Source organism: Mesoplodon densirostris, chromosome 2, assembly GCF_025265405.1.
Source record: "Mesoplodon densirostris isolate mMesDen1 chromosome 2, mMesDen1 primary haplotype, whole genome shotgun sequence".
Classification (NCBI taxonomy): Eukaryota; Metazoa; Chordata; class Mammalia; order Artiodactyla; family Ziphiidae; genus Mesoplodon; species Mesoplodon densirostris.
This window is the reverse complement of record NC_082662.1, coordinates 116,439,339-116,452,809: the sequence shown is the minus strand read 5'-3', so window position 1 is coordinate 116,452,809 and position 13,471 is coordinate 116,439,339. Positions and strand designations below refer to the sequence as shown.

Below are 13,471 nucleotides of genomic sequence, written 5' to 3'. Positions count from 1 at the left end.
CCTGCTGTATCTGATATATCCTTGCAACTCTCTCCTCACTTGGTTCCATGACCCACTGTGTCCTGGCTGTCCTTCTCCTGTGCTGACAACTCCTTCTCCATCTCCTTTGCTTGCCCTCTGTCCACCTCTTAAATGCTAGTGTTCCCCAACACTCTGCCCTTTGCTCGTTTCTTACTTTACATGCTCTTCCTCAAAAACTTCATCCAGTCCTTTGAATATTTTTTTAATTGAGTATCATTGATTTACAATATTGTGTTAGTTTCAGGTGTACAGCATAGTGATGCAGTGCTTTTGCAGATTATATCCTATTACAGGTTATTACAAGATATTGGGTATAATTCCCTGTGCTATACAGTAAATCCTCATTGCTTCTCTATTTTATGTAGTTTGTTCATCTCATACCCCTAATTTGTCCCTCTCTGCCTCCCTCTCCCCTTTGGTAACCACAAGTTTGTTTTCTATGTCTGTGAGTCTGTTTCTGTTTTGTATATACATTCAGTTGTATTATTTTTTAGATTCCATGTATAAGTGATACCATATAGTAGTTGCCTTTCTCTGTCTGGTTTCACTAAGCATAATATTCTCTAGGTCCATCCACATTGCTACAAATGGCAATATTTTATTCCTTTTTATGGCTAATATTCCATTATATATATATATATAGTAGGCCCTCAAGTTAAAGGAACCAAAGAACACTATAGATAGGAAGTGGAGGGGGGGGTTAATGGGAATACCAGGGGGAAATGATAGAGGCAGGGGTAGGCGCAGGGGCTACTTCAAATAAGACGGTTTAGCAGCGAAGGAGCCCTGGAGAAACAGCGACCCAAAATACCACAGGAACGGGAGCTCCTCTCTGGGAGCGCCCCTCCCCGTCTTGGACGGTAGCCTTCGCCCCATCTGGCGGCGCACCTCCCAAGCCTGGAACTACAAATCCCAGAGGCCCCTGCGGCACAGACCGGAAGTATCCTGTCCGCCTGTGGCGACGATGAGGGGCGGTGGCCGGGCGGCGGGAGATTCAAACCTGGAAGAAGGAGGAACATGGAGGGGAGAGGAACGGGCCCGTCCCGGGCGACCTGTGAGTGCCAGAAGGGGCCGAGAAGGGTCCGGCAGTGATGCCACTGGTCGGGGACTCGGCGGTCCTGGGAGAGGTTGGGGCTGGGATTGGGCGCAGGGCCAACCAAGCAAGGGGCGGCCGGACTGTGCTCAGTGGGGAGGGAGCACTCAGTCCGGACTCCTGCGGGCGGGAGTAAACCTGTGAGCTGCGAAACGCTTCGACTTCTGTGTCGCGCTTCAAAGCTTACAAAGAGTTTTCTCCCTTATTCCCAAATTCTGGGGCTCCGGGGCTGGGAGAATGTAGGTGGTCTGGATGGCCCCTTAAAAATTCGGTAGTTACTCATGGCTACCATACTTGCCAAGCGCTACCAGGGGACGGGACGCCTAAAAAGGCCTGGGGGGCTTCCTTGACTTTTTGATGCTTCTTTGAGACAATGCCTCTCAAACTTTACGGTGTCGGAATTACCCGGGGAGCTAATTTAAAATGCAGATTCCTGAATCCTATCCCAGATCTTTAGCAACTATAGGTCTCGACTTGGGCCCGTAATCTGCATTTATAACAAGCACCGCTGTGCTTCTTCCGTCACCCCACGTAATTGTGATGCGGATAGTCCAAGTATCACACTTTCAAAAACACTGCTTTAGAAAGAGAGACTGGAGTCCTAAAAATGGGACCGCAGAAAGGTTTCCATCTGACCTTATGAAAGAAAAGCAAAATCTACTCCTTTCCCTTCCTCTCCATTAGGATTCAAAAAGCGAAGTCCACCTCCACCTATCTGTTGAAGGAAAGCTAGTTCCAGATCTGAAAAGGACAGGAAAACTGATTTTTTTTTTTTAAGACTCTGTGTATATGTACAAAGTCCCGCCCATGTCTCACAGTCCTCAATTCATAACTCTGAAGTGATGTCACTCACTTACTGGTTTATTTTCCATGCTTAGCAACCAACACTTGTTTCTTATACACCCCCCTCAGAGGAACTGATGGATTCCCTGCGATTGGCCAGTGCTTTCCAATTTGAACATGGAGGGGTGTGTGTGTGTGTGTGTGTGTGTGTGTGTGTGTGTGTGTGTGTGTGTTTTAACTTGCTTAACTGACAATTCAAAGAAGCCCTGCCGCTCCCCCAATCATATTGCAGGATATACAACATAATGAAAAGAGATAAAGAGTGGGAACAACATTAAGAGCTGAGTCAAAGACATTTGCTAAGCTCTGTCTCTGTTTTCAAGCTCTCTGACTTTATTTTCTTGGTGTATGTGTGTAGCTTTCTCTCATTTTGTTGGCTTTTGTATTGTCTTCCCTAAGGAGACTAGAGAGATAGGGGAGAAGAGGGGGGAAAAGGATAAAAGGAGGCTGTGGCTAAGGCAGAATATGAATGCTGTCTCATTTAAGGGATTTCCTGTTCTTGAGTTTGGGAGTCAGAGATTGTCTGCATTTTATTTAGCTTGGAGACTATTTTACTCCTCAGGTGACCTATACCAAAAGAGAGAGTAAATACACCTTTGTGATCTTTTAAAATTCTCTGTCCTTCCACTTAAACCCAAGTGAGTGGCTTTTTTTCATGTGGTTCCCTCTGTTGAACTGCCTTTTCTCCCTTTCTGCCTGTTCATTCTTTAAGATTCTACTCACAGGTAGAATCCTTTGCTTCCTCTGCTGCTTCCATAGATGATTTTTATTTATTTATTGGAGTATAATTGCTTTACAATGTTGTGTTAGTTTCTGCTGTACAATGAAATGAATCAGCTATATGTATACCTATATCCCCGCCCTCTTGGACCTCCCCCCTTCCCCCCCACCACATCCCACCCATCTAGGTCATCACAGAGCACCAAGCTGAGCTTCCTGTGCTTTATACCTTGTCCCCACTAGCTATCTATTTTACACATGGTAGTGTATATATGTCCATCGTACTCTCCCAGTTCGTCCCACCTTCCCCTTCCCGCCCTGTGTCCACACGTCCGTTCTCTATGTCTACGTCCATAGACTATTCATGAGCTATGATCACACTTCTCACATCAGGTTGAAGATTTTTACTTACATGTTTTTCTCTTCTAATAATAATCTTTGTACTTCTTGAGAGTAGGGGTCCGCTAGTCCAGTGCCTGACATATAGGAGGTATTGAATGAATGAATGATGAGTTCTAGTCGGTCCTGTTAACCTAGCCTCTGGGAGAGTACCTGAGGAGGATGACACAAGTACAGTTCTTGGAGAACTCAGAATCTAATTAGGGATAAAATGAAGAGCTAAGTTCCCAGCCAAGGAAGGATCTGGACATTCCTACTAGGAGGTACTGAGGGAAGCGCCGTGAAGTAGGCTTTGGAAGGGGGAGGTCAGGAAGATGGCTAGAGGGGAAAGGGAAGGAATGCCTCCAATACAGGAAGGATCCCCTCTTAAAGGGTGGGGAGGCCTTCCTTTAACAGGGTGCTGACTAGGATAGCTTTACTGGATGGGAGAGAAGATTGGAGCCAGTGTCCTGGGAATAGGGGGACAGACATGTGGGAGATGCCTCCGGTTTCCGAGCAGAGTTGCCTTAGAAAGTCTGTTAAGAAGCTTGCTACAGCCCTCTGTCTAATGCTCCCCTCCTTGGTTCCTCAGATGAACGCCTCACAGCCGAGGAAATGGATGAGCAGAGGCGGCAGAACGTCGCCTATGAGTACCTGTGCCGGCTGGAGGAAGCCAAGCGGTGAGCAGAGCGACCGCCTCTTTCTGGTCTCCCTTTCCCACCCTGCCCACCCTAGGCACCTGCCCCCAAAGCAACTACAAAAAGACAAGAGTCCATTCTATGGGAAAGGGAAAGTTGAAATAGCATCTTTTTTTTTTCTTTCAGGCTATTTTTTAGAGCAGTTTTGGGTTCGCAGCAAAATTAAGAGACAGATACAGGGATTTTCCATATGCTTCCTCCCCACAAACATAGATAACCTCCCCCATTATCAACAGCCCCCACAAGAGTGGTATGTTTGTTACAACTGGTGAACCTACTTGGACACATAATCCTCCAAAGTCCATAGTTTGCCTTAGAGTTCACTCTTCATGTTGTATACTGTAGTCTATGAGTTTGGACAAATGTATAATGACATATAGCCATCCATCATTATAGTATCACAGAGTAGTTTCACTACCCTAAGAAGTCTCTGTTTCATTTATTCATTCCCTCTGCCCCACCCCCGCCCCCAACTCCTGGCAACCACTCATCTTTTTACTGTCTCCATAGTTTTGCCTTTTCCAGAATTTCACATACCTGGAATAATACAATATGTAGGCTTTTCAGATGGACTTCTTTTACTTAGTAATATGCATTTAAATTTCCTCCATGTCTTTTCATTGCTTCCTAGCTCATTTTTTACTAGTGCTAAATAATATTCCATTGTCTAGATGTACCACAGTTTATTAATCCATTCACCTATTGAGGATCATCTTGGTCGCTTCCAAGTTTGGGCAGTTATGAATAGAGCTGCTATAAACATCCTTGTGCAGGTTTTTATGTAGATGTAAGTTTTCGACTCCTTTGGCTAAATACCAAAGAGCACAACTGCTGGATCATATGGTAAGAGTATGTTTAGTTTTGTAAGAAACCACCAAATGGCTTTCCAAAGTGGCTGTACAATTTTGTATTCCCACCAGCAACGAATGAGAATTCCTGTTGCTCCACATCCTCAGCAGCATTTGGTGTTATCAGTGTTCCAGATTTTGACAATTCTAATAGGTGTATGTTGGTATCTTACCATTGTTTTAATTCACATTTCCCTGATGACATATGATGTGAAGCATCTTTTCAGGTGCTTATTTGCCATCTGTATATCTTCTTTGTATATCTCTCTTTGGTGAGGTGTCTGTTAAGGTCTTTGTCCCATTTTTTAATCAGACTGTTTGTTTTCTTACTGTTGAGTTTTAAGAGTTCTTTGTACATCTTGGGTAACAATCTTTTACCAGATGTGTCTTTTTTTAAATAATTATTTTATTTTATTTATTTGTTTTTGGCCATGCCATGTGGCTTGCGGGATCTTAGTTCTCTGACCAGGGATTGAACCTGGTCCCTGACAGTGAAAGTGCCAAGTCCTAACCACTGGACTGCCAGGGAATTCCCTCAGATGTATCTTTTGCAAATATTTTCTTTTGTGGATATTTTCTCCCAGTCTGTGGCTTGTCTTATTATTTTCTTGACATTGCCTTTTGTAGAGCAGAAGTTTTAATTTTAGTGAAATCTAGCTTATTAATTATTTCTTTCAAGGATTGTGCCTTTGGTGTTGTATCTAAAAAGTTATTGCCATACCCAAGGTCATCTAGGTTTCCCCGTTGCCTTCTAGGAGTTTTACAGTTTTGCGTTTTACTTGGAAGTTGATGCTCCATTTTGAGTTGATTTTTATGAAGGGTGTAAGGTCTAGGTTTAGGTTCATTTTTTGCATGTGGATGTCTAGTTATTCCAGCACCATTTGTTGAGGAGACTATCTTTGCTCCATTGTATTGCCTTTGCTCCTTTGTCAAAGATCAATTGACTATATTTATGTGGGTCTCTGTTCTGTTCCACTGATCTATTTGCCTATTCTTTCACCAATACCACACTGTCTTGATTACTGTGGCTAAGTCAGGTAGTGTTAGTGTACCAGCTTTGCTCTTCTCCTTCAATATCATGTTGGCTATTCTGGGTATTTTGTCTCTCCATGAAAATTTTAAGAGTCTCATGCGCCACCGACTGAGTTAGCCAGGTGTGCCTCCATGTAAACTTTATTTTTATTTATTTATTTATTTATTTTTAAATTTATTTTTGGCTGAGTTGGGTCTTCGTTGCTCTGCGCAGGCTCTCCCTAGTTGCCACGAGCAGGAGCCACTCTTTACCGTGGTGTGCGGGCTTCTCATTGCGGTGGCCTCCCCCGTTGCAGAGCACGGGCTCCAGGTGCGAGGGCTTCAGTAGTTGTGGGTCGAGGACTCCAGAGCACAGACTCAGCAGCTGTGACACACAGGCCTAGCAGCTCCGCGGCATGTGGGATCCTCCCGGACCAGGGCCCAAACCCGTGTCTTCTGCATTGGCAGGCGGATTCCCAACCACTGCGCCACCAGGGAAGCCCCCATGTAAACTTTAGAATCAGTGTGTGGAGATCCACAAAACAACTTGCTGGGGTTTTGATTAGGACTGCATTGAATCTGTAGCTCAGACTGGGAAGAACTAACATCTTGACAATATTGAGTCTTCCTATCCATGAATATGGACTATCTCTCCATTTATTTAGTTCTTCTTTGATTTCATTCATCAGAGTTTTGTAGCTTTCCTCATATAGATCTTGTACACATTTTGTTAGATTTATACCTAAGTATTTCATTTTGGGGGGTGCTAATCTAAATGGTATTGTGTTTTTAATTCAAATTCCACTTGTTTGTTGCTGGTGAATTTGAAAGCAGTTAACTTTTATTTTATTTTATTTTATTTATTTATTTATTAAACATCTTTATTGGAGTATAATTGCTTTACAATGGTGTGTTAGTTTCTGCTATATAATATTTTATTTTACTATTTTTATACTTATTATATTTTATTTATTTGGTGGCGCCAGGTCTTAGTTGCAGCAGGTGGGCTCCTTAGTTGCAGCTCGCAGGCTTCCTAGCTGCAGCTTGCCAGCTTCTTAGTTGTAGCACATGTGTTCCTTAGTTGTGGCCGGCAGCCTCCTTAGTTGTGGCTGGCGGGCTTCGTAGTTGTGGCTCGCAGGCTCCTTAGTTGTGGCATGCATGTGGGATCTAGTTTCCTGACCAGGGATCAAACCCAGGTCCCCTGCACTGGGAGCACGGAGTCTTAACCACTGCGCCACCAGGGAAGTCCCACAATTGACTTTTATATATTAACCTTGTCTTTTGCAACCTTGCTATAATCACTTATTAACGCCACAAGTTTTCTGGTATCATGCTTTCAGATTTTCTACAAAGACGATCATGCCATCTGTGAACAAAGACAACATCATGTCCTTTTATCCCCTTACATACTTTAATACATATCTCTATATATGGACACTTGGTTACACAACCACAATACCATTATAATACCCACCTAAGTTATCCATTAATCCTTGGAAGATCAACACCCAGGCCATCTTCAAATTTTCCTGATTGTCTGAAAAAAATCATCTATTTTTACAGTTGGCTTATTCAGTTAAGGATCTGAAAGAGTTCACACGTTACATTTGGTTGTTATGTACTACTAAGTCTTCTTTCATCTAGAACTGACATAAACAGTTCTTTATGTCATTGACTTGTTGAAGAAACCGGGTCATTTGTCCTGTAGAACATCCTACATTCTGGCTTTGTCTATTCACTTCCTGTGTCCCTCAACTTGTTCCTCTGTACCCCATATTTCCTGTGAATGGATGTTGGCTCTAAAGACAGGATAAATGCTTAATTCTTTCCTTTTAATCAATAGCATATTTTTAATGTTCTCCAAAGAAAGTAGGTAGGATGGGGTAGATAGAAAACCAGGGTGTCTGTGTCAGGGAAGGCATGAAGGGAGGTGTGACTGGCTCTCTCTTTGAAAACAGATTTTTCCTATAGGCCCCAATATGTGGAGAAGCCCTTATTCTCTCCCTCATACAATCATCAGCCATAATAATACTTTACATTTATATTCAAAGTGTTTTCACATTCATTAACTCATTTAATCCTGGCAGCTGCCCACTGAAGCCGGAGGTACAGGTGGTATCTTCATTTTGCAGATTATACAGCTGAGGCCCAGAGAAGTGAAGTGGGGGAGATGGTGTGGAAAACAGGTCTTCTGATTCGAAAGGCTGTGACCTTTCTGTCCCTTTGTGCTGCTCCCCTCGCTTCAAACCTGGGGCTTCCCTACTCCCCTCATCATCATCAAAGCTGGGTTATGGGCTGTGTAGACATGACTTTTGTATACCTGGGTTCTCAGAACATGCAGAATAAGAGAAGTGAGCAGGTACAATTTGGTTCAACAGTCAAATGCATAACCAGACTGAGTGAGAGGTTATATCATGTAACAGGTAAGAGCCTGTTTAAGCCTCACTGAAGATGGGCAGCTGTATCTGTCAGGGAAGATGTATAGAGTGGGTGGGGGCTGAAGATAGGCCAATCCAGGTGTTTGGAGCAGCTTGGGAGAAGGTGAGAACAGCCAGGCAATGGGCAGAGAGGGGAGTTGGGAGTAGGGCAGGAACAGGAGGCAGGAGAGAGTGAGAGCCTGGTTAGGGGGAGAGAGGGAGGGAGGGAAGGTCTTGTGGTTGGAATGAAGTGCTGTGGCTTGCCAGAGGGGGTGAGAAGCTGCTCTCATGCCCTCAGCTGGATGGAGGCCTGCCTGAAGGAGGAGCTTCCTTCCCCGGTGGAGCTGGAGGAGAGCCTCCGGAACGGAGTGCTGCTGGCCAAGCTGGGCCACTGTTTTGCACCTTCTGTGGTTCCCTTGAAGAAGATCTATGACGTGGAGCAGCTACGGTACCAGGTGGGGTGCAGAGGTCTCTACTTTCTACCTTCTTCCTCTCAAACTATCTGTTCTCAAAGTTGTGAGAGTGGGGTGACCATATAATTTATTGTCCAAACCTGGGTACTTTTGAGGATAAAATGGGTGCTAGTAATCATGGCACTGGAACAACGGGTTTCAATTGGTGCCTTGCAGCTAGGCGGTGTGTACTATGCTTAGCAGCAAGGGGCATTTGCTAGGTGGGCTTTGAGATGCCTCTGATATGAGAACTTCCAAGCAGACTTTTCTACCCACAGTCTACACTCAGAGGCTTGTGAGCTTTGCCACCTTGAAGTTACTTCCAGGACATGCTGCCCCTTCCCTGTGCTCTAGTCAACCCAACCCGCCTCTCCTTCCCATCCTAGCTCCGGACTCCCCTTTTCCAGGAAGCCTTACTAGCTTGCTAATCCCATCCCTGTGCCATCCTTCCCAAATAACCCACTGGGTCATCCATCCCTGGTGGTTTCTCTCTGTTTTTGTGTCTCTGTGCTGGGGGGATGGGAAATCCATAGGACAGGGTCCTCTGCCCCCACCCCTTGAATCTTCAAGCTGTGGTCTGGGCTCTACCCAGAAGGAACCCTGAGAACTGTGGAAATAGATTCTCTTCTCTTTCCTTCCCTTTTAGGCAACTGGCTTGCATTTCCGTCACACAGACAACATCAACTTTTGGCTGTCTGCAGTAGCCCACATCGGTCTGCCTTCGGTAACATTGGGTCTCAAGATTGGGGTTCATCTTTGCTCTTCACCAGTACTCGCACCTCCACCACACACATGCTTTATCTCCCTGGCACTCTTTAGTGCTCATCTCCATGTGTCTTCTAAATGAACTTAATCTAAGAGTTTAAGTTCCCTGAGGCTGTATGTCTTTGAACCATGTTACTTCGTCTCTGTCTTCACTTCCTTGTGGGTAAGGGAAGTGAAGGGAGGTGAAGGCAACCTGGCCCAGGATGCATTGTTGCCATTGTTCCCATTAGTCAGTGAGGCCCCTATATAACGCAGGAGGTGGGCCTCATGTTGGCCAGCCATCTTTCCACCAGAATTTCATAGCGTGAAGCAAGGACACACCACATCCCAAGGCGGTAGACTTGGAAGCCTAGGCCAGGACCCCAACTGGACACATGCTGCATGTCCTCTCACTCTTTAATTCTCAGTTTGTTTCTCATCTGTAAAATGGGGATAATAATCCCTCTCCGTCTTCCTTATAAGGTTGTCAGGAAGATCACATGATCTGTGTGAATTCCTTTTGTGAATTATAAAGAACTAGACAGATTAGGGCATAAGATTCTGTAGTGTTTTTCTTCACTGTAGAAGGCAATTATAAGACAAGGAAATAACAGTTAAGACAGATGCTTTGGTGAGAGGCAGATCAATAGAGGCCATGTGTTCTCAGTGAGGCTAGAACACTTTTAAGTCTCTAGATTTGGTCCTTTCTTATCTATCTAAGGTAACCAAGAGGTATTGAGGTTAAACCTCATTACAGTCGCCAGGTGGCATGAGAAATCACGCCTGGGGTTACTCAGTTCTTAGAGGGGCCCCCACTGATCAGAGACCTTTGGCTTGAAGACAGGGATGGCACGCCCTGACCCTTTGCAGTCCTTGGCAGTGTGTGTTTCATTAGGCCCCTTGTGGAGTCATGGCCAGCTCCTAGCATGCCACCTTTCTGGCAAGAGTCCTAGGTGAGGGGCACAGGCTGGCTGTGTCTGTAGGATGAAAAGGGGGCCTGTTTCTCCTGGAGCATGTGGCCTGCGTCCTATAGCCTTGATAGCCTTGTCTGGTGTTTGGTTAATCTGGGGATGTGTGTCCGTGGCTGGGTCTTGGCTTAGTATGTGTCCCCAATGCCTTTCTTTTACACTGAGTGCGTGGGTGCAGTGCTGACTGTAAAGAGTTAGGGAGATTGACCCAGAAGCCCCAGGCAGCAAAGGAGTACACACCCCAGGTCAGAGAGAAAGACCCATTCCTCAGCCCCTCTCTCCATATCTGGTGCTGCTTCAAAGTCTTCAATGGCAGTAATTGGCTGGTTTCCCCTCTAGACCTTCTTCCCAGAGACCACGGACATTTATGACAAGAAGAACATGCCCCGGGTGGTCTACTGTATCCATGCACTCAGGTGAGAGACCAAGACTTGTCATCCAGGTTCCTCTAGGTGGTTGCAACCAACTGTCAACAGCAACAAACATTGCAGCAGGGAGGATGGAAGATAGACCACAGGGAACACTTCTCAGAGTGACATTTTTGATCTACATAGTTTTGTTTAGATTTATGTGCATGCTGGAGGGCACATTTATGTGTGATCTGTGTGGATGAAGGGAAAGAGCAGGCAGGGAAGAGTGTTCAGCTTGTGGCTGGGGTGCAAGGAAGTCAGATTAGGATGCATCTGGAGTGTCACATGTCAGTGTGAATGGCGAAGGCTATTTAGTCCTACTTGCAGCCAGCCATCAGCAACCAGTTGGCTAAATCATAGAAAGTAATTGACCAGTTCCTATGTCCATCATGTCATCTCTTCCTGACTTCATTTCCCACATCCTTTGAGGACTCTGTGCCTTAGCTTAGTGGGTCTCTGCTTGCTATGCCCTTTCCATCCTCCATCTCCATCCAGTGACCTGCCACAGAAACGTGTCCTTCTCTGTGAAGCCTTCGCAACCCCCCCCCAGAGCTCCTACAGCATCTTATTTTTCTGCTATAGCATTGCCTTGTGCTGACTTACAATAACATCTCTCCCTGTGAATGGGGGTGACTTGTGGGCAGATGCTGTATGGTCTTCATCTCCAAGTCTCCGCAGTATCTCCTGCAAACCTATTAGTCAGCATGTGAAAATGAATAGGCCCCAATGCCTTCCATTCTTTCCTAGTCTCTTCCTCTTCCGGCTGGGATTGGCCCCTCAGATACATGATCTATATGGGAAAGTGAAATTCACAGGTAAGCCCAGCTCCTTCCCCAACCACCACAGTCTGGGCAGGTCTTGGGGGTTCCGGGCCTGATGAAGGGCATCTGCGCTATTATTGCAGCTGAGGAACTCAGCAACATGGCCTCTGAACTAGCTAAATATGGCCTCCAGCTGCCTGCCTTCAGCAAGATCGGGGGCATCCTGGCCAATGAACTCTCGGTGGATGAAGCTACAGGTAGAGACCAGGCTCCCCTGCTGGGGTAGCTCAGTGAGTATGGGAGGACTCTGAACCTTATAGCCCCTGCATAAATCCTGAATACTTCTCATCATAGGCAGGGCCAACAGCCTACCTGGCTTGCCTGGCCCCTATGGATGGAGAAAGGGGATGATGTCAGAGTGGTCTGCAGCTGGTTACGCTGTAGCTGGACTGGAGTTTGCTCTGGCATCCTGACCTTGTCTTCATGTCCCCTCCTAGTCCATGCAGCTGTTCTTGCCATCAATGAGGCAGTGGAGCGAGGAGTGGTCAAGGACACCCTGGCTGCCTTGCAGAATCCCAGTGCTCTGCTGGGGAATCTTCGAGAGCCTCTGGCAGCCATCTACCAGGAGCTGCTGGCCCAGGCCAAGATGGAGAAGGCTGCCAATGCCAGGAACCACGTAAGGAGCCTTGGATGGCAGGAGCCGAAAAGCTGGGTGGCCTGGAAAATCGCAAGTGAAACCAGGACTCCTATTTGTCCTGTCTCCAGAATCCAAAGTTGCCTAGAGAAACTAACTTGTCAGTTATTTTTGAGGAACAGGAGAAGAACTCAGGAGAATAATGGGAATTCAAAAGAGAAGATAGAGGGAAATGTTCTGGGGCAGGGCTGAGGGACTGGAATGTAGAACTGGATGAGATTAGACTGGAGATTCCAAAGGGTAGTTTAACTTAACTGTGTCAGTGCCAGGGGGTAAGATCCCACGATTTCCCCAGATTCCTTCCAACCAGACTGACCTTTGGCCTTGGGAAGACCCCCAGAAGAAGAAATAGTTATAGACAGGGAGGGAGGGGTAAGAAAGATTGAATTGGTTTTCCCAGGTTCCCCTCTCAATGTAGTTTTTGCAGAATGATGGAGAAAGCCAGGACATCTATGACTGCTACCTAACTCAGGCTGAAATCCAGGGCAACATCAACCATGTCAATGGTAAGAGAGAAACGCCAAGAGGGGTTTGAAGGGTAAGCCCCCGCCTAGGGAGTTATGGGGTTGGCTTCTCTCAGGCCAGAAGACCCATGACCTCACTTGGGCCAACACTTATTTCAAGGGAATATCAAAGTCAAGGCTGTGTGTGCTCTGTTTTACGTCTGTTAATGTCTGGAGAAGTGGTCGCTGTCAAGGGGGCTTCTGTTTGAATGGACATCCATAGAGTGGACAGAGGCAAAGGGGCAGGCTTTTCAGCTCTTGGTCCTGGGGGCAGTTGGTCTGGGGTCCTTCAAGAAGAGAGTTTGGAGAATGGATGGGGGTAGGAGATCAGGGCAGGGGAGGCTGCTTGAAAGCCCAGGATGGAGTGTGTCTCTGCCTTTTTAGGTCAGGATATCCTCAGGGTATGGGGTAGTGAGATGGGAAGGCTGTGAAGATCAAGCTGAAGAATTTGGGCTGGACCCTAGGAGCCCAGGGGGCAGGGGTGAGGGTAACCCTGGGCAGGCAGGAAGAGGGCTGAACTGGGGATGTTATGGGGTGGGCTTTCTCACACTATCCGTTATGGAGTCTTGGTCTTTTCAGTCCATGGGGCTCTAGAAGTTGTTGATGACGCCCTGGAAAGACAGAGCCCTGAGGCCTTGCTTGAGGCGCTTCAAGACCCTGTCCTGGCCCTGCAAGGAGTGAGGAGAGACTTTGCAGACTGGTACCTGGAACAGCTGAGCTCAGACAGAGAGCAGAAAGCGCAGGTCAGGCTCTGTCTATGACCTGCTACCTCCGCTATCTGACTATAGGATGGGGGAGGGCCTCACCACTGTCAATTCTTTGTATTCAGTAAGTGCTGACTACAGGTTTAAATGGTTAAATTACCCCAAAGCCTAATGGACCAGGCTGATCAGCTTCTGCCTTCTGAGAA

The 13,471-nt window shown here is 46.3% G+C and overlaps 1 protein-coding gene across 3 annotated transcripts in view; it reads left to right on the top strand.

The window, feature by feature from the left end:
• Positions 1-984: 984 nt before the first annotated feature.
• IQGAP3 (IQ motif containing GTPase activating protein 3) overlaps positions 985-13,471 on the top strand; it is a 40,008-nt gene continuing 27,521 nt past the window's right edge. For 2 of the 3 annotated variants that reach the window (XM_060090751.1, XM_060090749.1), the window contains exons 1-10: positions 985-1,075; positions 3,648-3,735; positions 8,328-8,484; positions 9,128-9,205; positions 10,533-10,609; positions 11,351-11,418; positions 11,508-11,621; positions 11,862-12,040; positions 12,477-12,564; positions 13,141-13,304. In XM_060090751.1, coding sequence (XP_059946734.1) covers positions 1,039-1,075; positions 3,648-3,735; positions 8,328-8,484; positions 9,128-9,205; positions 10,533-10,609; positions 11,351-11,418; positions 11,508-11,621; positions 11,862-12,040; positions 12,477-12,564; positions 13,141-13,304 — 1,050 coding nt within the window. In that variant the 5' untranslated portion in view covers positions 985-1,038. The remainder of the gene's footprint in view (positions 1,076-3,647; positions 3,736-8,327; positions 8,485-9,127; positions 9,206-10,532; positions 10,610-11,350; positions 11,419-11,507; positions 11,622-11,861; positions 12,041-12,476; positions 12,565-13,140; positions 13,305-13,471) is intronic. The other variant, XM_060090750.1, reaches the window with a different exon arrangement.